This window comes from Melanerpes formicivorus, unplaced genomic scaffold (assembly GCF_026170545.1).
Source record: "Melanerpes formicivorus ecotype bairdi unplaced genomic scaffold, bMelFor1.0.p_v2 SCAF_11, whole genome shotgun sequence".
Classification (NCBI taxonomy): Eukaryota; Metazoa; Chordata; class Aves; order Piciformes; family Picidae; genus Melanerpes; species Melanerpes formicivorus.
Window position 1 is genome coordinate 16,319,115 of NW_027142363.1, and position 25,297 is coordinate 16,344,411.

Here is a 25,297-nt window from a genome sequence, read left to right on the forward strand (position 1 = left end):
TCCATTGTCTTGGAGGTGTTTTGAACAACTGCCAAACAAACAAAAAAGCACTTTAGCTTGGCTTTTGTCAGGCTTACCATGCAAGTGTGGGGGCAGCACAAGATCAAGATCCAGATCCACTTTACTGGACTAAACACGGGTACCCTTGGTGTAGCCACCCCCTTTTGAGGTTGCTTTCTCAATAATCAAAACAGAGTTCATCAGTGTTACCACTGCATCAACTGGAAATGGCTGAAGACATGAAGCTCCTATCTGTGATCATTCACATCTTGAAAGTTACTAAATCTCTCAAGTGGCTAGAAATAAAGCATAGATGACTGCTTCAGATGGAGACATGCCTTGATGCCTATTGGCAGTGAAGAGTTTAAAAGACCTGCTAGCCATTTCCCTGAGCTACCAGCACTCCTCCTTTTATTCTTCAGTCAATTATAGTAGCAGTTATCTGTGCTTTCCAAGTGCCCATCCAGCATACATGAGTAGGGTTGGACTTTGGTTGTGCACATGTCAATAGATATGTAGCCAGCATGCTACAAGCCACTGATCAGTTTATCTCACAGCCTTTTCAGTGGAAATAGACCTTTGGTACCTACAGCACTTGTGCAAGCCACATACTGGGACAGTTGAAACAACAGGCCTCTGGGCATAAGAACCTGTCTGAGATGCATCTCACATTTAGATAATCCATGAGTCTTCAGAAATACAGAATTAACCAGGTTGGAAAAGACTTCAGAGATCAAGTCCAACCTATCACCCAGCACCATCTAATCAACTAAACCATGGCACCAAGTGCCTCATCCAGGCTCTTCTTAAACACCTCCAGTGATGGTGACTCCACCACCTCCCTGGGCAGCACATTCCAATGGCCAGTCTCTCTTTCTGTGAAGAACATCTTCCTGACATCCAGCCTAAACCTTCCTGGGCACAGCTTGAGACTGTGTCCTCTTGTTCTGTTGGTGGTTTCTGGGAGAAGAGACCAGCCCCCACATGGCTGCAACCTCCCTTCAGGTAGTTGTAGACAGCAATAAGGTCTCCCCTTCATACAGGTATTTAAAGTAAGTGGAGTTAGGCACCTAGGTTCCTTAAAACACGGGTGCAGGCAGATGCCTTCATTGTGAAACATTTCAATACATTTTGGTATTGGCTATGGGCTTCCTTAATAAACCTTTATTTAGAATAAACCAAACCAGGTTGAAAGAGACCTTCAAGATCATCGTGTCCAACCCGTCAACCCATCCAACCCACCCAAACAGCTAACCCATGGCACCAAGCACCCCATCAAGTCTCCTCCTGAACACCTCCAATGACGGCGACTCCACCACCTCCCCAGGCAGCCCATTCCAATGGGCAATCACTCCCTTTGTATAGAACTTCTTCCTAATATCCAACCTAAACCTCCCCTGGCACAGCCTGAGACTGTGTCCTCTTGTTCTGGTACTGGCTGCCTGGGAGAAGAGACCATCATCCATCTGTCTACAACCTCCCTTCAGGTAGTTGTAGAGAGTGATAAGGTCACCCCTGAGTCTCCTCTTCTCCAGGCAAAGCAACCCCAGCTCCTTCAGTCTTTCCTCATAGGGCTTATGTTCCAAACCCCTCACCAACTTCGTGGGCATAAGTAGTGAAGGTGACTGAGGCTTATCCTCCCCTAGTTATAAATGCCAGCGCAGGCGTGTCTTTGGCTGTCGCACACTCCCAGTCACCACACCCTTCAGTGTGCTTCTCCTCTTGCTGTGCGTACCTGTGTGTTAGAAGAAACTGGAAAAGGCAGTTTAATTGGGGAATAAAGTTCACCATTAAGGAAGGAGTTGTGAACTGGGTCAGAGAGCACTAACAGATGTCAAAGCCTACTGGTGATCTGACTTGTCCTTGTGGCTGGGAGAGGTGTGGCAGACTGGGGAAGAAGCACTGAGGAACTGAACCTGCAATGCTACCGTGAAGCAGCCCTGCAGCTAAAGCTAATTATTTGCCTACTCAAGGAAGAGCACCCTGAGGTGAAACACAGGAGAGATGAGGAGGATGGCAATTAGAAGGCTTTGGCCATTCATTTTCAGTGCAAGTGAGTACTACTTTGGTTATGTCCTCAAGGAGGAAACAACATTGCAAAGTCTAAGTATACCAGCAGAGTTTGCTTGCTTTTGTTTTGTTTAGTAGAAGTTCTTTCATGTTTATGATCAGTCAAGTGCGTTTCTCATCTCTGTGCTGAATGTCCAGGCTCATGGGCATCTCCTAAAGGCAGAGTTAGGAACAGGAGGTTGGAAAACATTTGTTTAAAACAATGTTAATGGCTTCTGTTAAGCACAACATTTATGTCTGAAGAAGGAAATTCCTTGGCTGAAGTGAGAAAGTGCTTTGGGTTTATTCTTTTATATCTAAACCTGCATGTAGTGTTCAGTTTAAATGCTGCTGTTTCTGTGTACTCCAATGTAACTTGTGATCTCTGTACATTATCACATCAAGAGGATGTACAACTAACACTTAGAAATCAGCCAGCTTGCCCTTGGTCTTCATCACAGACTTTCCCTTTCTCATCCTGCCTTGCAGACCCTGCAGTCTTAGTTCCACTACTTTTGGAACTCTCTTGTCTTCTCTTACCAATATTGGCTCCTGCACCTTCTTCCAGGCTTCAAAGCAAGCTATGCACATGGAAATTGCTTGGGTTTTTTACCAAAAATCTTGACAGCCTGACTTCAACAGTAAGACCCACAACAAGGAACTTGACAAAGCTTGATGTAATTAGGAAACGTGGATGTGCTCCATATGCAACAAAAGTGCCTTGGGTGGTGATTTGATCATCGTGATGTAAATTGTGTAATTCCAGTGCTGTTCATTCTCCTGTGTCATTCTTCTCACCACTCAGGCTCTACAAATTATAGATGGGAAGCTTTTCAGAGCAGAAATATGTATGGCTGGTGAAGCTATTCTTGCCTGCTTGGGCAGGACTGAAATGGCAATAATTCTGTGTAAAAATATTGGGCTCTGAAAAACCTCTGGAGAAGGTGTAGTAGACTCCTGCACTGCACCAAACTGGAGAACCTGCACAGCACACAGCAGTGCAGTGTTGGGATACCAGAGCTACCCTGAACGAGCTGCATGAGGATCCTGGCACAGACTACTGCTGTGCAGCTTTTCACTGCAGTTACATGAACTTCTTGCTGAAGGAAAAACCCCAAACAATCATTCTGAATCAAGCAGAGAATTTGCTTTTGCTGCAAATTTCACATTGAAGAGAATTCCCCTCTCTCATTTTGGGATTAAATTTCAGGTAAATTCTGAGGCAAAGTATTGAGGAATTCAAAGTCAGAGCATTTCCTTGTAGTGAAAGAAAACATTTCCACTTTTTCTACTCTTCTCACTAGCCAAATCTACCAAGACAAATCAGTAATAATAATTTTGCTTGATCATAATCTCTTTATTTTTTTCCCTCTAATTGTTTCCAGCTCTGTTAAGTGCCCTTCATTCTGTTTTGATTAACACTTAGTAAGGAAAGTGGAAGTAGACATGCCAGTTTGATTTTCCTCTTGCTTTGTACAAGTACTAATGTTTAAGTTGAGCAGAGGGAGATAAAACCTTTCTCAGTTTCTTAAAATGTTATAAGCATACTCATTGATAAAACACACACAAAAAGGAATTCTAAGGCTTAAATCTAGGTGATGCCATCCCTCTAGGGCTATATTGGCCATTTATCCTCCCTCCTTTTCTGATGTTCTTTCAGAATTGTCCCTGCCTTCCCTTCAGTCATACTTTGAATAGATTCTGTTTTCTCTCAGGGAAAAAAAACCCTGAAGAATAAACCTCAATTTTTAGACATGCTGATTGTGTCTAGCTGGCTGTTGGTGACTTTGCAAAGAAGTGACTTGTGGTGAGAAGAAGGAAGGAGGAATCAGCATGAGTACATGGCATCTCACAATGAAACTGTGCAGCTTCCTCAACAGTCAGAAGGAGCTTTGACAAGGGAGGAGTGGGAGACAGAAAGAGATGTGTGGGTGAAAAACAAAGGAATTTGGCCACTAGGGTGACAGCAACAGATTATTAAGCAGTCTTGTTTGCTATGGGCTGTGGCCTTTGTACGTGGTGTTTGGTTCAGCCGTTCCCTGTTTGGAAGAAAAAACATGATCTGATTTATTGTAGGACCCAAGTCATGCAAGTGGAAGAAGGAAAGGCACTTCTGAGGGGAAGCCTTAGGGTTGGGCAGCCCCATGTCTGACTCAGGGCAGAGTTAATGACCCATCAGTGAACCCTGGCATGATGGAACCAGTTTCTGAGTGACAGGAAACGTTTCTTTCTCCACCTCCTTGTATGGATGGTGATGATTTTCACCTAAATGCAGGAAAGTATCTCTCTCCAGTCACAACAGGCAATGGGAAAGCTTCCATAAGTGTTCCTCATACAGAGGACACAATGGAAAACACAGAGAGAATCATGGGGCTATGCAAACATGGCCCTTGCACTGGGTGCTCCAGAGCAGGGAAGGAGCTGGGAGTGGCTGCAATTAAACTATGGCAGAAACTTTGCCCTGCTGGATTCCTAGTTATAGCTCCCAGCAACTGCTGAACAGAATAGAGAGGTGATTGTGCCCCTGTACTCAGCACTGGTGAGGCCACACCTTGACTACTGTGTTCAGTTTTGAGTCCCTCACTACATGAAAGACATTGAGGTCCTAGAATGGGTCCAGAGAAGGGCAATGAAGACAGTAAAGGGTCTGGAGAGCAAGTCTTAAGAGGAGCAGCTGAGGGAACTGGGTTTGTTTAGCCTGCAGAAAAGGAGACTGAGGGGAGACCTCACTACTATCTACAGCTAGAAGGAAGGTTGTAGCAAGGTGGGTACTGGTCTCTTCTTCCCAATAACAAGTGACAGGACAAGAGGAAACGGCATCACATTGCACCAGGGGAGGTTTAGGTTGGATACTAGAAGAAATGTACTCACTGAAAGGATTATGAAACACTGGAATAGGCTAATAGGCTTTCCAGGAAGATGGTTGAATCACCATCCCTGGAGATGTTTAAAAGATACACAGATGTGCTGCTAAGGGTTTAGCCATGAGTTAGATAATGGTTAGACTTGATGATCTTAAAGGTCTTTCCCAATTGAAATGATTCTATAAATTAGTCCCTAAGAGAACAGAAACCACTACTGCCATGTCACAGAGGAAGAGAATGAAATGTGTGTTTAACTAATTAGCTGTGCAAGACCACTGAACAACTCAGTTATGGGACAAGGAATGTAGAAAGACTGTAACTCCAGCTAGAAGCCTCCTGCTGTAGTCACTCAGCTGCCCCCTCTTGCCAGGATGCTAACAAGCAGAAGTCAGTCTTCACACAACTGCTGAAAATGTCTGCAGCTGCGTCTAAAGACAGCTGTGGAAGGGAGGGCATCCCCTCTCAGCAGAAAGGAAGGAGGGGTCCAGGGGACAAAAGAGTTGTTTGCTGTGAGAATTCCTGTCAGACTCCTCTCAGCAGTAGGAAGGTGTAGCAGTTCTGGAAGTACAGGGCCCTTTCTGAGAAAAGACTTGCACCATTTGCTGTGGAGAACAGGCTGGATCCAGGAACCTCTTACAGGAGCTTTTACCGCTCCCAAGGCAGAGCAGATCACCATGCTCTATTATCCTGTGCAAGTTCCTAAACTGCTACCAGCAGATTCCTAGCACAGTGACAACAAAGCCTCTAGGGTCCCTATGCTACTATTTTGTAAGGGATGCTATTGTTCACAGCTGATAGTCAAAGGTCTGCTAGTGCTCCATTTGCCAATAGTTTACTCTTCCTGATCTAATGCATGTCTAAACCAGCATGTATTCACAGACAGCCTGCAACTCAAGGTGGAATCTAGACGTACTTTGCTCTCTCCCTTACGTATTACACTTCCTTGTGCATCTAAATTGGCCAGCAATAAGGGCAGAATGAGGACTCAAAGCTTGCTAGACAGCAACTTTTCAGTCAAATCCTCCCCAGAACACTAACTCAGCCTGCTTCTTCCAGAAGAAAACCTTCAGCACCACACAAACTGTGCCCTCCTGCACCTTTTTCCTTACCACACCTTGTTTTGCTGTGCCATGGAAGTGCCTCTGAGCAGCACTCCCTTTCCTTCCTCCCTGTACTCTCTCTAATAGGTTTCAGACTTAGATTTTTTGTAAATTATTCAGTTTGGTGTCATAAAAACCCAAACCCATAAGAACACACAAACTGTAAGGATAAAGCAGGTGTTTTCAAACATAGGCTTCTAAAGGCATGAAGGTCATCTATGATAGGGCAGAGGCAAACCACCAGCCCAGTTCTGAGAATAACTAAGACTTGCCACTAGCTAATGCTCAAGTATGATGAATTTAGCATCAAGTCAAACAGAATACAGTATGCAAGAAACCCCTCCAGGGACAGTGACTCCACCACCTCCCTGGGCAGCACATTCCAAAGGCCAATCTCTCTTTCTGTGAAGAACTTCTTCCTCACATCCAGCCTCAACCTCTCCTGGCACAGCTTGAGACTATGTCCTCTTGTTCTGTCACTGATTGCCTGGGAGTAGAGACCGACCCCCCAACCCCCTGTTCCAATCTGTTCCAATGCCTCACCACTCTTTCAGTGAAGAAATTTTCCCTAATGTCCAGTCTAAATTTCCCCTGGCACAACTTAAACCCATTCCTCTCATTCTGTCACTAGTTACCTGGGAGAAGACACCAACACCAGCCTCACTACAACCTCCTTTCAGGTAGTTGTAGAGAGCAATAAGATCTCCCTTTAGCCTTCTCCAGACTAAACAACCTCAGTTCCCTCAGCCACTCCTTGTACAACACGCCCTCCAAACCCCTCACCAGCATAATAGCCATTCATCTCTTGACTTTTTCAAGGTCTCTTTGCTTTTCTAGGCTGTTCTTTTATTCAGGTCATTACATGAGGAAGTTTTGATTAACCTAGCACAAAATGTGACTTCTGTATGGGCTGGGATTAAGGCAAGTTATTTGACAGTTTTCCCCATCACTGAAATTTGACAACATCAATTTCTTAGTTTAGCCTGAATCCTTAAGACTGCTGACACACTTGTACTGCCTGTTTATCTACCTCCCTCTATACATTTAGTTTAGTTGATCAGATGGTGTTGGGCGACAGGTTGGACTCAATGATCTAAAAGGTCTTTTCCAACCTGGTCTGTTCTATTCTAGTCTAGTCTAGTCTATTATTCTATTCTACTCTATTCTATATACAGAATAAACCAGGTTTTGGAATGGAATGGAATAGAAGAATAGATGTCAGTCATTCTGAAAGAAGGCTCAGGAAACAAAACAAATAACACCACTGGGGAGAACAAACGAACAAATCCTTACAAACTCCATAGACATGTATGTCCAAGTAAAGAAGAGGAAAGCAAGGACAGGAAAGCAGAGTCTAGCTCTCAGCCACCCTGTGCAGCAGCTTCTGACTGTCAATCAGCCACAGCATATATCACCTCTTGCTCACTGGGGAATGTCACAGAATCACAGAATCACCAAGGTTGGAAGAGACCTCAAAGATCATCAAGTCCAACCTGTCACCACAGACCTCATGACTAAACCATGGCACCAAGTGCCACGTCCAGTCCCCTCTTGAATACCTCCAGGGATGGTGACTCCACCACCTCCCTGGGCAGCACATTCCAATGGTGAACAACTCTCTTGGTGAAGAAATTTCTCCTTATCTCGAGCCTAAACTTCCCCTGGTGCAGCTTGAGACTGTGTCCTCTTGTTCTGGTGCTGGTTGCTTGAGAGAAGAGACCAACTCCCTCCTGGCTACAACCTCCCTTCAGGTAGCTGTAGACAGCAATAAAGTCTCCCCTGAGCCTCCTCTTCTCCAGGCCAAAAAATACTCCTCACAGGGCTGTGCTCAAGGCCTCTCCCCAACCTCGTTGCCCTTCTCTGGACACGTTCAAGTGTCTCAATGTCCTTCTTTAACTGAGGGGCCCAGAACTGGACACAGGACTCAAGGTGTGACCTAACCAGTGCAGACTACAGGGCACAATGACTTCCCTGCTCCTGCTGGCCATGCTATTTCTGACACAGGCCAGGATGCCATTGGCCTTCTTGGCCACCTAGACACACTGCTGGCTCATGTTTAGGCGGCTGTCAATCAGCACCCCCAGGTCCCTTTCTGTTTGGCATGAATGACAGAGGGGATGTGGAGTTGTTGTGGCTTGTAAGAAAGCCAAAGAGACAAAATGTGGCATCAAGATGTCATTAATTGTGCTGACTGTGGAATTTATTCTCTCCCTAGTTCTGGCGACTGCTCACGGCCTCACTGTGGAAACACCTGCCAAGGACATGAAGGTGGCACGAGGGAACAACGTTACTCTCCAGTGTCTTTTCAAAACACAGCAACAAGTTCACGAAGGAGACTTTGTTGTCTGGAAGAAAATCAATAGTCCGGTACGTCAAGTTGCATAAAGAAACATACAGGAATAGAACAGAATCAATAAGGCTGGAAAAAAACTCAGAGATCATCACCCAACAACTAAACCATGGCTCCAAGTGCCACGTCCAATCCTTTTTTGAACACCTCCAGGGACGGGGACTCCACCACCTCCCTGGGCAGCACATTCCCATGGCCACTCTCTCTTTCTGGGAAGAACTTTCTCCTCACCTCCAGCCTAAACTTCCCCTGACACAGCTTGAGACTGTGTCCTCCTGTTCTGGTGCTGGTTGCCATATTCTCTATGTACACTCTACATACATCCATTAAAATACATGAACTGCTCAGATACTTTGTACAAAGATACCTATTTGGAAAATAAATTATACATACATATTTTAGTTAGAGATATATCTTTGATACTATATTAAGAGTTTTTAATTTACTATAATAGTCCCTGGAGAGGTTTTTCAGGTCCCCTACATTCATATGGAGTATTTGAAGGCAGAGACCTCTAAAGTGCCACTTGAGTTTTTGGGATTAACGAGAGGAGAAGCAGCTTTTGAGATCATCTTGCAGTAACTTCCTGGCTGGAGGAAAGCAAGGGAGTTTGTGTAATCAAAAGGGAATCTGATTGACATACAGATCTCAGACAAGTGCCACAGTTTCCTGCCACGGACTAGGAAGTTGAACAAGCCCTAGCAAAAGATGTCAGTTGTCTGTGACTTCACGTAAGGTCGCAGAAGGGGATTTCAGGCAGAAGCCCAGAGCCTTTTGAACAGCTATGTCTTTCTTGGGTTTTTGGCAAAATGGGGCAGTTTCAGGCCCTCTTTTCCAAGCTGCTCTTATGAGTGGGCTAATCCGTCAAGCTAGACTGTAGACTCACACAGAAGAAACTGACTGTTTTCCCTCCCTCTCTCTCAGATTGATGCTGTCACTAGGTATTTTGATGGCACTGTACAGTATGGCGAGGGCTATGAAAACCGCATGCAGTTCACTGGTGACATAAACAAAGGGAACATCAGCATCACCATCACTGCAGTGACCATGGAGGACAATGGGACATATGTATGCAGCGTTCGGCTAAAGGATGATCCTCCCAGGCAGGCTGCAACCTTGACTCTTACGGTCCTTGGTAAGCATGACAAAGGAAACACCAGAACCATTAGTGTCCCTACCTCTGATATCCACATTGGTATAGGTAATCAATTTTCTAATAAATACTTTCCCAGGAAGTCATCATCCACAATTCCATCTTTGGTCTTCTCCTACTGCTATGGAAGGAGGCTGGAAGGCTTAGAGCACCCAACTTCCTTTGGTACCTGACTGTAGAAAAAAGTCTTATTTAAGAGTCATACAGTCCACTTCCCTAATAACTCTCGCTTCATTACTGGGCTTTCATAGTATCATAGTATCAGTCAGGGTTGGAAGGGACCACAAGGATCATCTAGCTCCAACCCCCCTGCCATGGGCAGGGACACCCCACACTAGATCAGGCTGGCCAGAGCCTCATCCACCCTGGCCTTAAACACCTCCTGGGATGGGGCCTCAACCACCTCCCTGGACAACCCATTCCAGGGCTTCACCACTCTCATGGTAAAGAACTTCCTCCTCATGTCCAGCCTTGTGTCTTGTCACTCACCAGTACCAAATGCTATCAGACACATCCCAGAAAGTATGTTACAGTTCCCTTTTGGCAGACCAGTGCCAAGAGAAGAGAAATCAGTTAGAGACAAGTTCACTCCACTTCCTTTGAGAAGATGGTGACAGGGGCAAGACCAGCCTCTGTTTAGCAAGAACAAAAACCAAAGGTGCACAAGATGGGTTGAAACATAACACTACGTCTGATTAATGGAATTTCTTCCATTTTCCTTCCTTCAGTTGCACCATCCAAGCCAGAATGCAAGATTGTGGGGACAGCAGAATATGGACAGACAATCAACCTGACCTGCATTTCTCATGAGGGCTCCCCAAAGCCCAGATACACCTGGCAAAACTTCAATGTTCAGAATGAGCCCCGTCCACTGCAAACAACAGAAGGTAGAGGACATTCAAAAACATCAAGTCTTTGAGCTCTCTGTAGATCAGGGCTGGAAATATTTTTAAATGCAAATACACAAGCACACTCAAGACTGTGGCTAGGAAATTCTCTGACCAGTACTCTCACAAGTAACTCAGCAGGGAAAGACTGACAATGATCAGTAAGATTTTCACTTCAGTCTCATCTGGCAGGAAAGCTGTCTCACTCTGGAAGAAACCAGAAGTAATTACTTCTCAATTCCTGGGTGTAAGCAGGGCATAACATGAGGAGTAACACAGAATTTTCTAACTGGTGTGTTCCTATATCCCAGCTTGCTTAACACTGACCAGGTTGCATTCTGGGGTGAAGACAAAGCAAAGTTGGCTCTGGACACTGCTTTCCTTCCAGAGATGACTCCTCACCTAGCAGAAAGTGGTATGAGTAAGAGTTACACCATTATGTGAGAGGTTTATGCCACATAGGCCCCAGCATTTTCATAGTTTCATAGTTTCATTCAGGGTTGGAAGGGACCACAAGGATCATCTAGTTCCAACCCCCCTGCCATGGCAGGGACACCCCACACTAGATCAGGCTGGACAGAGCCTCATCCAGCCTGCTCTTAAACACCCCCAGGGATGGGGCCTCGACCACCTCCCTGGACAACACATTCCAGGGTTTCACCACTCTCATGGTGAAGAACCTCCTCCTCACATCTAGCCTGAATCTCCCCACCTCCAGCTTCATTCCATTCCCCCTAGTCCTATCACTACCTGCTTTCATTTTAAGTCAGAGCCTAGAAAAGGAACTGAAATTCCATGAGAAGACCTATGGCAGAACTATTCACACAGAAATGAGATTTAATATTCTTTGAAGTGTAGCAGTGACAGAGGACTCAGACTTACCCCTTTAAAAATCTTTTTTTAAGAACTGGTAAGTTCTGCCCCAGAAACACTGAGTATCTGAACTTACCCTTCCTGGTTTAACTTACTGTAGCATCGCTACAGAGGTAAACGAAATACACTCAGACTTGATGGGGCATTCAACACTCACTAACCTGTTTCTGCACAGATTATGCAGAAAACAAGATACCACCACGGACACAAACCTTATTCTGGCCACTAAGTGGTGCCAACGTATCACACACAGCCTGAACCTACCAGAGTTGTCATCTTACAGCTGCTGTCTTCGTGTTCTTCCCTCGGACAGGAGCCTTTTCTGATCCATTTTCACCTCAATTCTGTTTTCGTCAGAACACTACTGTTCAAGCAGTGTGATGGCTGTCCCCTTCTGCTCCAGGCTGCCTGGACAGCCTGCTACTGACACAAGCAAAGTCTTGCTGTGCTAGGTACATGTACTAAGCAAGCCCCAGTGCTGCAGTGTGTGCAGAATCCCTTTAGGAGACACTCCAAAACTGGTGGCATCTGATCTACATTTTTGCCAATTTTACTTGCCAGTCAATTATTCTTTATTTAATATAGGAGGTTTTACAGTCTGACTATAGACTGCAATTCTGAAAGGTATAAACATCACACTATCTAGCACTAGGTGCCACTAGAGACCAAAGAGAATCCCAGTCCTGTGAGTGAGCTGGAAAGAAGTGAGATCACAGAGAAAATAAAACAGTGAAGTCACTGAAAATTTGCTTTTGCTGTTAGAGCAGGAATCTGTTCCTGTGTCAGTAGATCACAAGCCAAAAAGCATGGGCTACACATAAAAATGCCAGCTAGAGACATACCAAACAAAACCTGACTGCTTGAGCTCTAGCATGTGGCTCTGAGCTCTGTTGTGGTGGACAGAAACATCAGCACCACAGCTATGCCACGTCACTGCATTTCTTTTCCTTCATTTATTTTTGCAGACTGCATAGCCTCTCCCGTTTTAGAAAACTATTTCCCCCACTGCTAAATAATTCAGATCTGAAATCCTAAGAGCTGGAGGACTGGAGAGCTTGTTTGTTGTTTTACAGGTGAAATCAGCAGGTGGTCAGTCCTGAAAGCTGTATGGCTGGTTTGGCCTATCTTGCATTTCTCAGCAAAATCCACTGCAAAAAAGCTTTCACTAAGCACACCAACTTCTTTACCATCCACCAACCATTTTCTTTCTAAAAGGAATGTTCAAATACCACATGTTCCCTGTAATCAAAACAGCACACTTCTGTTTGTCCTCCCACAAAATCACACTAACACCTAGAGGCCAGCATGGCAGCTCAAGCAAGACAGAGCAATCCATCAGCTTTAATCATCTCTCCTCACTCCCACTACCCCGGGCTGGAATTGAAGGGTTGCTGCCTCCACTTCCTTCCCTACTTTAATTATTTTCTCTTTTTTTTTGACTGGAATTTGTGCTTCATGACAGGGGAGCAAATAACTCTGAAGAACATCTCAGCAGATACCTCTGGCTTTTACATCTGCACTTCAACAAACATCGTGGGAACGGCATTTTGCAACATGACAGTCACCGTCATGCCACGTAAGAGGCAGGGTTGCTTACAGCAACAGTAGTCCCAGAGCAAGCCTCCCAGCTAAGTGTCCAAGGATTAATGAAAGCAACACTCTGCTTTCTCAAAAACCAACCAACCAAACAAAAACCCAAACAAAATACAGAATTAACCAGGTTGGAAAAGACCTCAGAGATCATCAAGTCCAACCTATCACCCAACACCATCTAATCAACTAAACTATGGCACCAAGTGCCTCATCCAGGCTCTTCCTAAACACCTCCAGTGATGGTGACTCCACCACTTCCCTGGGCAGCACATTCCAATGGCCAATCTCTCTTTCTGGGAAGAATTTCTTCCTAACATCCAGCCTAAACCTCCCCTGCCACAGCTTGAGACTGTGTCCTCTCATTCTGTCACAGGTTGTCTGGGAGAAGAGACCAACCCCCACCTGACCACAACCTCCCTTCAGGGAGTTGTAGAAGAGCACTAAGACCTCCTCTGAGTCTCCTCTTCTCCAGGCTAAGCAACCCCAGCTCCCTCAGCCTCTCCTCACAGGGCTGTGCTCCAAACCCCTCCCCAGCTTTGCTGCCCTTCTCTGGACACCTTCCAGCAACTCAACATCTTTCCTAAACTGAGGGGCCCAGAACTGGACACAGGACTCAAGGTCTGGCCTAACCAGTGCTGAGCACAGGGCACAATGACTTCCCTGCTCCTGCTGGCCTCACTGTTCCTGATACAGGCCAGGATGCCATTGGCCTTCTTGGCCACCTAGACACACTGCTGGCTCATGTTCAGCCAGCTGTCAACCAGTACCCCCAGGTCCCTCTCTGCCTGGCTGCTCTCCAGCCACTCTGACCCCAGCCTGCAACACTGCATGGGGTTGTTGTGGCCAATGTGTAGAACCTGGCACTTAGATGTGTTCAATCTCATGCCCTTGGACTCTGCCCATCTGTCCAGCCTGTCAAGGTCCCTCTGCAGAGCTATCCTGCCCTCTAACAGATCAGATCAACTCCTGTCCCCAGCTTGGTGTCATCTGCAAAGTTACTGATGATGGACTCAATACCCTTGTCCAGATCATCAGTACCACCCAACCCAACAAAAAATACCCACACTTCTTACCTCTAAGACAGATTCCCTGCATTTGTTTGCATGCTACCAGAGCACTCACTAGCTCACAGAGTTCATGGATGACAAAACCTGTAGAGTCAGCCAGGCCTGAGACCCCAAATTCTGAAACTAAACTGTATCAACCAAGTTCAGCAATTGTTCAGATCCAGGGACTCCTTGTGTTCAGCTCTGGGGCCCTGATTGAGAGGGTCCAGAAGTAGGCCATAAAAATTATCAGAGGGCTAGAGCACCTCTCCTGTGAAGACAGGCTGAGAGAGCTGGAGTTGTTCAGCCTGGAGAAGGCTCCAGGGAGACCTTATAGCAGCCTTCCAATACCTGAAGGGGGCGCCTAAGAAAGCTGGAAATGCACCATTTACAAAAGGATGTTGCAGTTGGACAAGGGGCAATGGTTTTAAACTAAAGAATAATAGACCTAGATTGGCTATTAGGAAGAAATTCTTTACTATGAGGGTGGTGGAACACTAGAAGAGGTTGTCCAGAGAGGTGGTGGAGGCCCCATCCCTGGAGACACTGAAAGGTCAGGCTTGACAGGACTCTCAGCAACCTGATCTAGCTGGGGACATCCCTGTTTCCTGCAGGGGGGTTAGACTAGAAGACCTCTAGAGGTCCCTTCCTAACCCAGTGCATTCTATGATTCTGAGCACTAATTGCTCCTGTAGAATTATCAGCTACCCAGAACTGGAATTCATTTCCAGTTGCTTAAGTCTATAAATAAATGTGGTTTCCACTCAGTCTGAATCTGCCATCTGGTGGTGGGAGTTGAAGTCCAGTGATGGTGCTGGTTGCATTTCACATCATTCTCAGTGCAAATGGCAAATTCTTTTCTTCCTGCACAGCATCCATGAACATAGCTCTCTACATTGGCATCATCGGTGGAGCTGTTGCTGCAATTATAGTGATTGGTATTGTAGCCTACTGCTGCTGCTGCAGAGAGGACAAAAACGAGGACTATGAGATGACGTAAGTACCTTCCTCTAGAGAAGTGAAGAGCTCATGTTCTTCCTCTGGCATCAACACAGCCAGTGGAAAGGGCAAGAGAAAAAAGAAATCAGGGAAAGCATACATTGTTTTCTCCTTTCTGTTTCTCCCCTTGTGGCTCCCATGTCTTCTCACAGAACATGCCCAGCATTACCTGACCTGTGTGGTCTCTGGGGTAGAACCCAGGCATTCAAACCTTGGAGCTGAATTAGCAAGCCCAAGTCAGTCAAGCTGTTTGCAAAGCAAAGCCCAGGCTGTTTCTCACTTCTCCACAAGTCCATACAGCTGTTTCCATCCTTGCTAGCATAAATCACCATGAGGCTTTGTACTCAGAATTATGACTCCAAGATAAAGCCCTTCTGTTTATTTGCATAATGAAAATGGACCAGTGACAGAAAAGTGGGATGAGAAAAGGTAAAACCAGTCACCCTTTCTCTGCATACATATGATGGAAACGTGGTAGCTCACAGACCTCTTCCATCGCTGGCAAGACGTAATTGATGGAGGTCAGCTTGCTATGTTTCCTGGTCACCTTAGAGCAATCTAGAACTACTGTCACAAAAATAGAATAAATCAGAATAAACCAGGTTGGAAGAGACCTTCGAGATCATCACGTCCAACCTATTATCCAACCCATCTAATCAACTAACCCATGGCACCAAGCACCCTATCAAGTCTCCCCCTGAACACCTCCAATGACGGTGACTCCACCACCTCCCTGGGCAGCACATTCCAATGGCAAATCACTCTCACTGTGTAGAACTTCTTCCTAACATCCAACCTAAACCTCCCCTGGCACAGCTTGAGACTGTGTCCTCTTGTTCTGGCGCTGGGTGCCTGGCAGAATAGACCAACCTCTGCCTGTCCACAACCTCCCTTCAGGTATTTGTAGAGAGCAAGAAGGTCACCCCTGAGTCTCCTCTTCTCCAGGCTAAGCAACCTCAGCTCCCTCAGCCTCTCCTCACAGGGCTGTGCTCCAAACCCCTCCCCAGCTTTGTTGCCTTTCTCTGGACACCTTCCAGCAACTCAACATCTTTCCTAAACTGAGGGGCCCAGAACTGGACACAGGACTCAAGGTGTGGCCTAACCAGTGCAGAGTACAGAGCACAATGACTTCCCTGCTCCTGCTGGCCACACTATTCCTGATGCAGGCCAGGATGCCATTTGCCTTCTTGGCCTCCTGGGCACCGTACAGGCTCATGTTCAGCCTACCATCAACAAGTACCCCCAGGTCCCTCTCTGCTGTACCTGGTTTTAATTAACATCTCTTCTTCTGAACACTGCTTTAGGGAGCAAGCAGATAGAAACGAACCCACGACGGAGACACGCACACACGATCGGAGTGCAGAGGATGACGCTGAGGATGAATGAAGAAGCAGGAGGCCGACACCATCTTCAGGATTTACTAAGGCACAGACCTTACTCCTTTTTTACTGCAAGAAGAGAGGTTATTTGGGTTTTTTTCACAACAATAGGAAAACTAATGGCTCTGACTTCAAGTTCTGGGAGAGAATATCCTTGTTTTGCTGCAAAGAAGTTCTTAACATCCAGTGAGTACTAATACATGGAAAAAAGGCATGTGAAACACTGTTTCAGGCAGCTGCCCCCAAATAACCAGTCTTCTAGACTTCCCACTTTCTGAAAGGAGATACCAGTCAGGTCTGTTTGGAGAACTGAGCTGCTGCTGCATCTGCAGATGCACAGAAAGTTTCAAGGTCACCAACTTCAAGTCATGGGGAAAGGGTGGTCCTGTTTACAGTGTACTGCAAATGTCACAGCTCACAGCACTGTCCTGTATAGAGGTGATTTTATCCAGACCACAGCAAGTTATTTCTTAAGGACATTTTACTAAGTGTGTTTTTTCTATATACTATACATGCACATTATATAAATAAAATGTGGAACAAACTAATGAATGAGGTTTCCTGTTTGGAACAGCAATGTATACTAACAGAACAGATAAGGTAAGAAGTTAGCTGGAACTGTAACTGGTAGCTGGTAAGATCTAGAAACAGTCTCGTAGCTTATGTACTCTCAGATTCCTGAACTTAAAGAGTTCCACTTCAAGGACTTCCTAACTATTAATTTTCATTACATAATCCTTTCCTCCTGACTGTTGCACAGACAATCAGAAACAGCCCATTTTTGCTTCTGAAAAAAAAGACAATGTGAGAGCATTGGAGAGGGGCAAGGACATCTTTAATAAAAAGGAGGAGAGGAAAAAACAAAAAGAGGAAAAAGGAGACAACCTATCTTTTAATTCCAAATTGTAACAATTTAAGCAGAAGCACTGTATGGGCAAAGATGCATGCAAATGTGGAGAGAGCTCCCACCACTAGTATCTTATATTTGAAAGAGAATGGACTGCCTGTCCAGAACAGTGTCAATAGGATATTAAAGCATAATAGTGCGGCCAGCAGGAGCAGGGAAGTCATTCTGCCCTGTACTCTGCACTGGTGAGGCTACACCTTGAGTCCTGTGTCCAGTTATGGGCCCCTCAGTTTAGGAAAGATGTTGAGCTGCTGGAAGGTGTCCAGAGAAGGGCAACAAAGCTGGGAAGGGGTTTGGAGCACAGCCCTGTGAGGAGAGGCTGAGGGAGCTGGGGTTGCTTAGCCTGGAGAAGAGGAGGCTCAGGGGAGACCTTCTTGCCCTCTACAACTCCCTGAAGGGAGGTTGTAGCGAGGTGGGGGTTGGTCTCTTCTCTCAGGCAACCAACACCAGAACAAGAGGACACAGTCTCAAGCTGTGCCAGAAGTTTAGGCTGGAGGTGAGGAGAAAGTTCTTCCCAGAAAGAGAGATTGGCCATTGGAATGTGCTGCCCAGGGAGGTGGTGGAGTCACCATCCCTGGAGGTATTCAAAAAAGGATTGGACGTGGCACTTGGTGCCATGGTTTAATTAGCCATGAGGTGTTGGGTGACAGGTTGGACTTGATCTCTGAAGTCTTTTCCAACCTTAATGATTCTATGATTGTAAGAGACATGTTCAGTAAGTGACTGGCACCACAATTTTTAACCTTTCAAAGCTCTCTGTTGTGTCTTCAACTTCAGGAGTTTCAGAAACTTACTGCAATGCCTGCCAGATGCCCTTTACCCCCAAGCAGTTACTTTTAAATCTGGAACAAAAAACCCTAAAATATACCCCTAAAGAAGAGCCTGCAGTCCTCCCACACGCAGGCAGCACTTGCTAGATTTTGAACTATGCAAATCAGAGCTCCAGAACTGTTATTCTGGATGGCCTTCTGCCTTCCTGTTTTACTTGGTACCTAAAATATAATCATTCTTTTGTACTTGTAAATAAGCAATGGCCAAGCACCAGAGTTCTTTGCAAAGTACAACCCCAAATCCATTCGAATGGAATGTGCTGCCCAGGGAGGTGGTGGAGTCACCATCCCTGGAGGTGTTCAAGAGGGGATTGGATGTGGCACTTGGTGCCATGGTTTAGTCATGAGGTCTGTGGTGACAGGTTGGACTTGATGATCTTTGAGGTCTCTTCCAACCTTGGTGATACTGTGAAATCTATCTGCAATGAACAACCTGAAATGCAACTCAGTAAGACATTCTGAGGACATATTTCCATGCTTTGTTTAGATGCATAACAAAACCTTGCAAGAAATGGATGCACACAGAAGCTGAATGCAGATAGAAGCTGAAGTGCATAGCTCAGAGCTGTGGTGCATTTTAATCACTTTTGTAATAAGCTTGCAGGAATTATCTAATTAGCATTGTAACCAGTTTTTACTGTGGAAAGAAAGCTATTCCTTTTATAAAGACTGCAAACATTAGCCAGCGAGCTGGCTTTCCCTCACAAACACCTACACCCTGGGGCAGAAGAGGGCTTCTGCTTAGGGATAATATTGTGGATTCTCAAAGATCTTAACTGGAGAGACCAGCAAAAGGACTTCAGGGTTACCAGAAGTATTTCTGGCCAAAACCTGGCTCTAGCCTCTAAAGCATTTTTACACTGCATTTCCCGCCCTGTACTTGACACTGGTTAGGCCACACCTTGAGTCCTGTGTCCAGTTCTGGGAAAGATCTTGAGACACTTGAACGTGTCCAGGGAAGAGCAACAAAGCTAGGGAGGGGTCTGGAGCACAACCCTCTGAAGAGAGGCTGAGGGAGCTGGGGTTGCTTAGCCTGGAGAAGAGGAGGCTCAGAGGAGACCTTATTGATGTCTACAACTACCTGAAGGGAGGTTGTAGCCAGGTGGGGGTTGGTCACTTCTCCCAGGCAACCAGCACCAGAACAAGAGAACACAGTCTCAAGCTGTGCCAGGGGAGGTTCAAGCTGGATGTTAGGTAGAAGTTCTTCCCCGAAAGAGAGATTGGCCATTGGGATGTGCTGCCCAGGGAGGTGGTGGAGTCACCATCACTGGAGATGTTTAAGAAGAGACTGGAAGAGGCACGTGGTGCCATGGTTTAGTTGATTGGATGGTGTTGGGTGATAGGTTGGACATGGTGACCTTGATGGTCTTTTCCAAGCTGGTTAATTCTATTCTGTTCTACTGTGTTACTGATCATAGAATCAATAAGGTTGGAAAAGACCTCAAAGATCATCAGGTCCAACCTGTCACCCAACACCTCATGACTAATTAAACCATGGCACCAAGTGCCACATCCAATCCTCTTTTGAACACCTCTGGAGATGGTTACTCCACCACCTCCCTGGGCAGCACATTCCAATGGCAAATTACTCTTTCTGGGAAGAACCTTCTCCTCACCTCCAGTCTAAACTTCCCCTGGCACAGCTTGAGACTGTGTCCTCTTCTTCTGGTGCTGGTTGCCTGGGAGAAGAGACCAACCCCCACCTGGCTACAACCTCCCTTCAGGGAGTTGGAGACAGCAAGAAGGTCTCTCCTGAGCCTCCTCTTCTCCAGGCTAAGCAACCCCAGCTCCCTCAGCCTCTCCTCACAGGGCTGTGCTCCAGACCTCTCCCCAGCCTCATTGCCCTTCTCTGGACACGTTCAAGTGTCTCAATGTCCTTCTTAAATAGAGAAGCCCAGAACTGGACACAGGACTCAAGGTGTGGCCTAACCAGTGCTGAGTACAGGGCAGAATGATTTCTCTGCTCCTGCTGGCCACACTATTCCTGATGCAGGCCAGGATGCCATTTGACTTCTTGGCCACCTGGGGTCCCACTCCTGGGATATGCAAAGCTTGTCACTTACCAGCTCAATTCTTGAACTAACATTTGCACAGTGGTCATTTAAACTCTGAAGAGAATTTGAGATTAGCAAATCTGCATTAGGTTACCTGATGAAACCAGACATAAAACACAGAAGAGATTGCATAATGGCCCCCAAACCCATGAATTCCATTCTCTGTAAGCAGGTTCCATAACAAAAAGCAACAACCATTGAAACAGAATTACTTAGGCTCTGCAATGCCAAGATCAGTTCAATACCAGGAACAGGCTGCCCAGGAAGGTTGTGGAGTCACCAGAGAAGGAGACTTCTAAAATCCACCTGGATGCATTCCTCTGCAGACTACCCTGGGTGATCCTGCTTTGGCAGGGGGGTTGGACTTGATGATCTCTTGGAGCCCCTTCCAAGCTCTAATGTACTGTGAGACTGTGAAATAAAATAAGCAGCAAGACACAGCAAAAGAGCTGAAATGTTGCTGTGCTGTCTGTAATTTTTTTTTCAGTAAGACTACAGTTTGCAAGTTGTGTATTTACCAGAATGCTGCTTGTGCTCTTCCTCACCCAATTTGTTAAAATCAGTCAGCCAAAAATATATATATCCAATTCCTTTCTTACTCCAGGGTTCTCCCGAGACTGAATTCATTGTGTCTCTTCTATGTCTTTTAGAGTGTAACTCCAGGAGCCTGTAATATATCCACAGCTTCAAACAAAATCAAAGCAGCACTGATAGATCTGGGGGAAGATGGGGAAGGCTAACAATACATACAATTCCTGTCATGGAAACCAACCAGGCTGGTCAGGCCTCAGCAAATCCATGCTGTTTCTGGATGCCCTCTTCTTCACATATCTGCAAAGATATTGTAAGAGGGCTCACTTCATTTTCCCCAGGAGTCCAGTGGCTCTTCTCACTTGTACCATGTGATAGGACAAGGGATAACGGATATAAACTACAACACAGGAGCTTCCACCTCAACATGAGGAGGAACTTCACTGTAAAGGTCATGGAGCACTGGAACAGACTCCCAGAGGGGCTGTGGAATCTCCTCTGGAGACTTTCAAGACCCATCTGGATGCATTCTTGTGCAACTCGTGCTAGATTCTATGGTTCTGCTCTGGCAGGGGGGTTGGACTCGATCTCCAGAGGTTCCTTCCAGCCCCTAACATCCTGTGAGCCTGAGGTGAGCAGCCTATAGTTTCCTAGATCATCCTTTTGACAGATGGGTAAGACACTTGCCTTCTATTACTGTGGACCTTCTGTGCTCTCCATGACCTTGCAGAGGGGCAAGAAAAGCCTGGCAAAGGCATCACTCAGCTTTGCACTCTCTTTATCCCCAGATGCTGCCCATCTGGCTTTATAGACTTTGTGGGTCTAAAACTTAACTGATTCATGACTCGCTCCTCATCCACTGCTGCTGCTCTCCTCCCTGAACCCTTCCTAAGAGATCTGACAGACTTCATTGGAAACACAGAAGGTACTGAGCACCTCAGCCTTGTCTGTGTAACTCCAGCCATGTTACTGAACCACAGCATTCAGCCACAGGACTTTGCTCAGTCTTTTACTGATGACAAATTTGTAACAACTCTTCTTGATGACCTTGATCCTTTGCAAATATCAACTCCATGTGAGCTTCAGCTTTCCAAACATCACTCCTACAGGCCTGGCAAGTATTTGTGGCTTCTACCTCCTTTATACTGTGCTAGGGCTAGGATGCAGTCATGACTTCTCTGAGAAGACAAGATAGCTCCCCAATCAATCTACTTTCACTGGAAGATGCTCTTAATGAAATATTTTTTCCTTCAGAGCTGACTCCCAGGGATTCCAACTCTCCCCATGCACTGAGTTTGGCTAAGATGGAGATAGTTCTCCCCTTAGCATCTTTTGTAGTGCTGTGTTTTGCAGTGGCAGCAGCTGGGTGTGGATAAGACACCAGTGTTTCGGCTGCTGCTGCGCAGGGCTCACATAGCACCAAGGATGTGCTTTTCCAATATCCCCCCTCCCCCCCCCAACACTGTGCTGAGGGGTGGGCAAGATCTTGGGAGGGGACACAGCCAGGCCAGCAGACCCCAACTCTAGCTGTTGCTAGAGTAACAGCTCAGCTATAGGAGCTAAGAGAAATTGGGAAGTGTGGGGGCATTCATTAATGGCATTTGCTCCTGGGGAGTGGCTGAACATTGCCTGCTAATAGGAAGTAGAGATCAGTATTTTTGTTTCCTCTTGTGCCCATGCACAGCTTTTGCTTTCACTTTCGCCCTATTAAACTGCTTCTCTCTTGACCTATGGGCCTCTCCCCCCCCCTCATCTAAGGAGGGGAGGGATAGAGAGGCTTTGGTGAGCATCCAGCCCCCAGCCAGAGCCAAACCACCACCCCCTATTTCCCCCATAACCCCCAAGGGCTCCTCTCATTGCCTTCCTCACTCTTTGCAGGATTTTGAGAAGCATTTCCAGTATTTGGCAAGACACAAAAGCTGGCAGTGCCACTGCTTATTTCAGGCTTCAGTACAGTACACAACTCAGAACTGCTCAGAGAAGAGTTAATTATCTCACCATTCATGTTGCTAGAGTAACAGCATTACTTTTCTATTTATTTGTATCATCTGTTGCAGGAAAGACACCAAGGCAGTCTTCTATCTAAAGAAGTTCACAGTACAATGAGCAAACTGTTAAAGATTAATTCTGGATGTGTTGGAACTAGTACTGAATTTATTACAGCCCAACAGAAGGCAAGCTGGAACTTCTCTCTCCTGCATTTCACCTGTTGAATAGGGAACAAGTGGAATTCTTTGAAAATGGTAATTACAGAAGCTTGAGGGAGCCTGCAAGGCAGAACCAAAGAAAAGTGAGGGAACAGAGACCCCCACTAAAAGTGTTTGCTGATTTCTTCATTTCACTGAATCACTGAAATAACAACTCATTGGCAGCTCATTGTAGGGTGAAAGTGAGGGATAGAGTAATGCTGCAGAAGATATCAAGAGGGCAGAAAATAGCTAACAAACTTAGAATCATAGACTCACAGAATCAACCAGGTGGGAAAAGACCTCAGAGATGATCAAGTCCAACCTATTAGCTAATACCTAACACCTCCTGACAACTAAACTCATGGCACCAAGTGCCACATCCAATCCCCTCTTGAACACCTCCAGGGATGGGGACTCCACCACCTCCCTGGGCAGCACATTCCAATGGCAAATTACTCTTGCTGGGAAGCACTTTCTCCTCACCTCCAGCCTAAACCTCCCCTGGCACAGCTTGAGACTGTGTCCTCTTGTCCTGTTATTATCCTCTTGGTCTTGTTATTATCCTGCCTTCCTACAGCACACTGACTCTGCCAAATGGAAAGATGTTGTTAAAGCCTTTGCAGTAAGCTGTATGTATACCTTCAGCTCTCAACCAGGAACTAAAAACCTCAGTTTCACACAGATACTTGAGTCACTTAAGTTTCAGATTCTTGGTAGGGGAAGGGATTAGCACTTCTTAGTTCAACAGGTCAAAACACACAACTTGTGTTAATTATTCAGGGGTTTTATTTAAAGACAGAGAGCTTCAGGTATTTTGCAAGGAAAGCCAGAGGGAGCTTCCTTGAGCACAAGTTTCTGTTCACCAAATGCAAATGTTTATCTGGAAGCATCTGACATTCAGCACAACCAACTGTGCTTGCTCAAGACCCAGAGTCTCTGGAATGGAAGCAGGTTTTCTATCTCAGCATGGACCTCACTCTAGGTATATGGCACAGAACACACCCAGTGGAGCAAGTATCAGTTTTGCCATTTGATCACAGATCACAGCACTGCTTCCTCCAGTTTTGACATGCATCTGAACAGGAAAATCCAACAATGAATGCTTCACAGACCCTTCACCCAGAAAATTCCTACAAAATTTTTGCCTTCCTTGTATCTTCTAAGATTCTGATGACTCACAGATTGCTAAATATGTAACAAAGACTAATCTTAGTTTAGACACAGCAATCACTCCCTGACAACTTGTTATACTGCAGATCCTGAAGCCGGCAGGAGTGTTGAGCCTCCAGGCCTAGGAGTACAAGATTCCTAGTCTTCCCTTCCCACACACCACCAGCTGTCCAGCTTGTTTTCTCACACTTGCAAGGTGGGAAGGAGTTGTTCTTTATGCCAGAGAGAAGTTGGAATGCACAGAGCTCTGTCTAGGAATGGACAATGAGCAGGCTAGGAGCTCTTCTGTTAGACACAAAGGAAGGACAAACATGCCTGCCCTTCTTGTGGAATGCCCACTGCAGATGGCCTTATCAAGGAGAAGTACACAAGGCCTTCTTCACACAAGTGGACACAGCCTGGCACCTTTCATACTAGTGAGTGAGGAGCCAGGGAGGAAAAGCACTCTCTGCTAGACCTCACACTTACAGAAAAATAACTGGTCAGGGATGTGAAGGCCAGGGGGCAAACTTAGCTTCAGTTTACCTACAAGAGAGGGGAGTTCAGGATCCCAAGAGGAAGGAGAAAAGCAAAAAAGCAGGATCACAACTTTGAACCTCAGGAGAGTGTTCTTTGGCCTTATTCAGAGATCTCTGCAGAAGACTCCTTTAGCATATGGTCCTGAAGAGAAGAGAGGGCCAGGTAAGCTTGCTGTTTTTCAAGTAGAACCTCCTCCAAGATGAACAGGAAAACAAGCAAAGACATACCAAAGAGCTCCTGACAAAAGTCATATGTAAAAAGGAAACATACAAAAGAGGTAGCAGCAGGCACAAGTGAGCTGAGAGAAATACAGAGATGCTGTCTGAGTATGTAGGTGTGGGGTTAGGAAAGCCAAAGCCCACCCAAAGCTAAATCTGGTGAAGGACAGAAGGGCTTCTGTGGGTGCATATGAATGCAAATGGGGAGTCATAAAGGACAAGGTGGCTGAAGGACTGAATGACTTCTTTGCCCTGATCTTTACTGGTAAAGTCAGCCTGCCAAAACTGATTTCAAATTAGACTGGGGTGGGTTGAGGTTTCCCCCCAACATTAACTTTGCCAGACTAACTCAGAAGCAAATGAAGCTGTATTTACAAGCACAATCTACACTCTACAATGGAAGGCAATGAATATGTACAAAATAGACAGGAGTTACAATATTATACAGAGGTTTACAGTTAATAAACAGCACAAGGAGCCCCCTGGTCAGAGAGCAGGGAAGCCATTCCACTGCCACCCCCCCCACCCTATCCCAAGAGAGAAAGGAGCAGAGAGAGAAGCAGCAGGTTAGACTTAGCCAAGGCTA

At 45.9% G+C, this 25,297-nt stretch overlaps 2 protein-coding genes across 3 annotated transcripts in view; one reads left to right on the forward strand and one right to left on the reverse strand.

Moving 5' to 3' along the window:
- Positions 1-25,297, reverse strand: part of STYXL2 (serine/threonine/tyrosine interacting like 2) — a 62,061-nt gene that overhangs the window by 33,772 nt on the left and 2,992 nt on the right. The window lies entirely within an intron of this gene.
- On the forward strand, positions 1,889-16,832 carry GPA33 (glycoprotein A33). 2 transcript variants are annotated; one of them, XM_068144676.1, is made up of 7 exons: positions 1,889-2,053; positions 8,229-8,380; positions 9,288-9,498; positions 10,245-10,403; positions 12,739-12,852; positions 14,788-14,911; positions 16,219-16,832. In XM_068144676.1, exons 1-7 carry the CDS (start codon positions 2,005-2,007, stop codon positions 16,298-16,300), a joined length of 891 nt encoding a protein of 296 aa, XP_068000777.1. In that variant the 5' UTR covers positions 1,889-2,004; the 3' UTR covers positions 16,301-16,832. The 2 variants fall into 2 exon arrangements, with proteins under 2 accessions (XP_068000777.1, XP_068000778.1); XM_068144677.1 differs by having other exon boundaries at positions 12,739-12,859; positions 16,219-16,306.

Coding starts and splice junctions, on each gene's coding strand:
- GPA33 (XM_068144676.1), top strand. CDS start 2,005: ATGAGGAGGATGGCAATTAGAAGGCTTTGGCCATTCATTTTCAGTGCA. Junction 8,381..9,287: donor GGAAGAAAATCAATAGTCCG/GTACGTCAAGTT, acceptor CCTCTCTCTCAG/ATTGATGCTGTCACTAGGTA. Junction 14,912..16,218: donor AACGAGGACTATGAGATGAC/GTAAGTACCTTC, acceptor ACACTGCTTTAG/GGAGCAAGCAGATAGAAACG.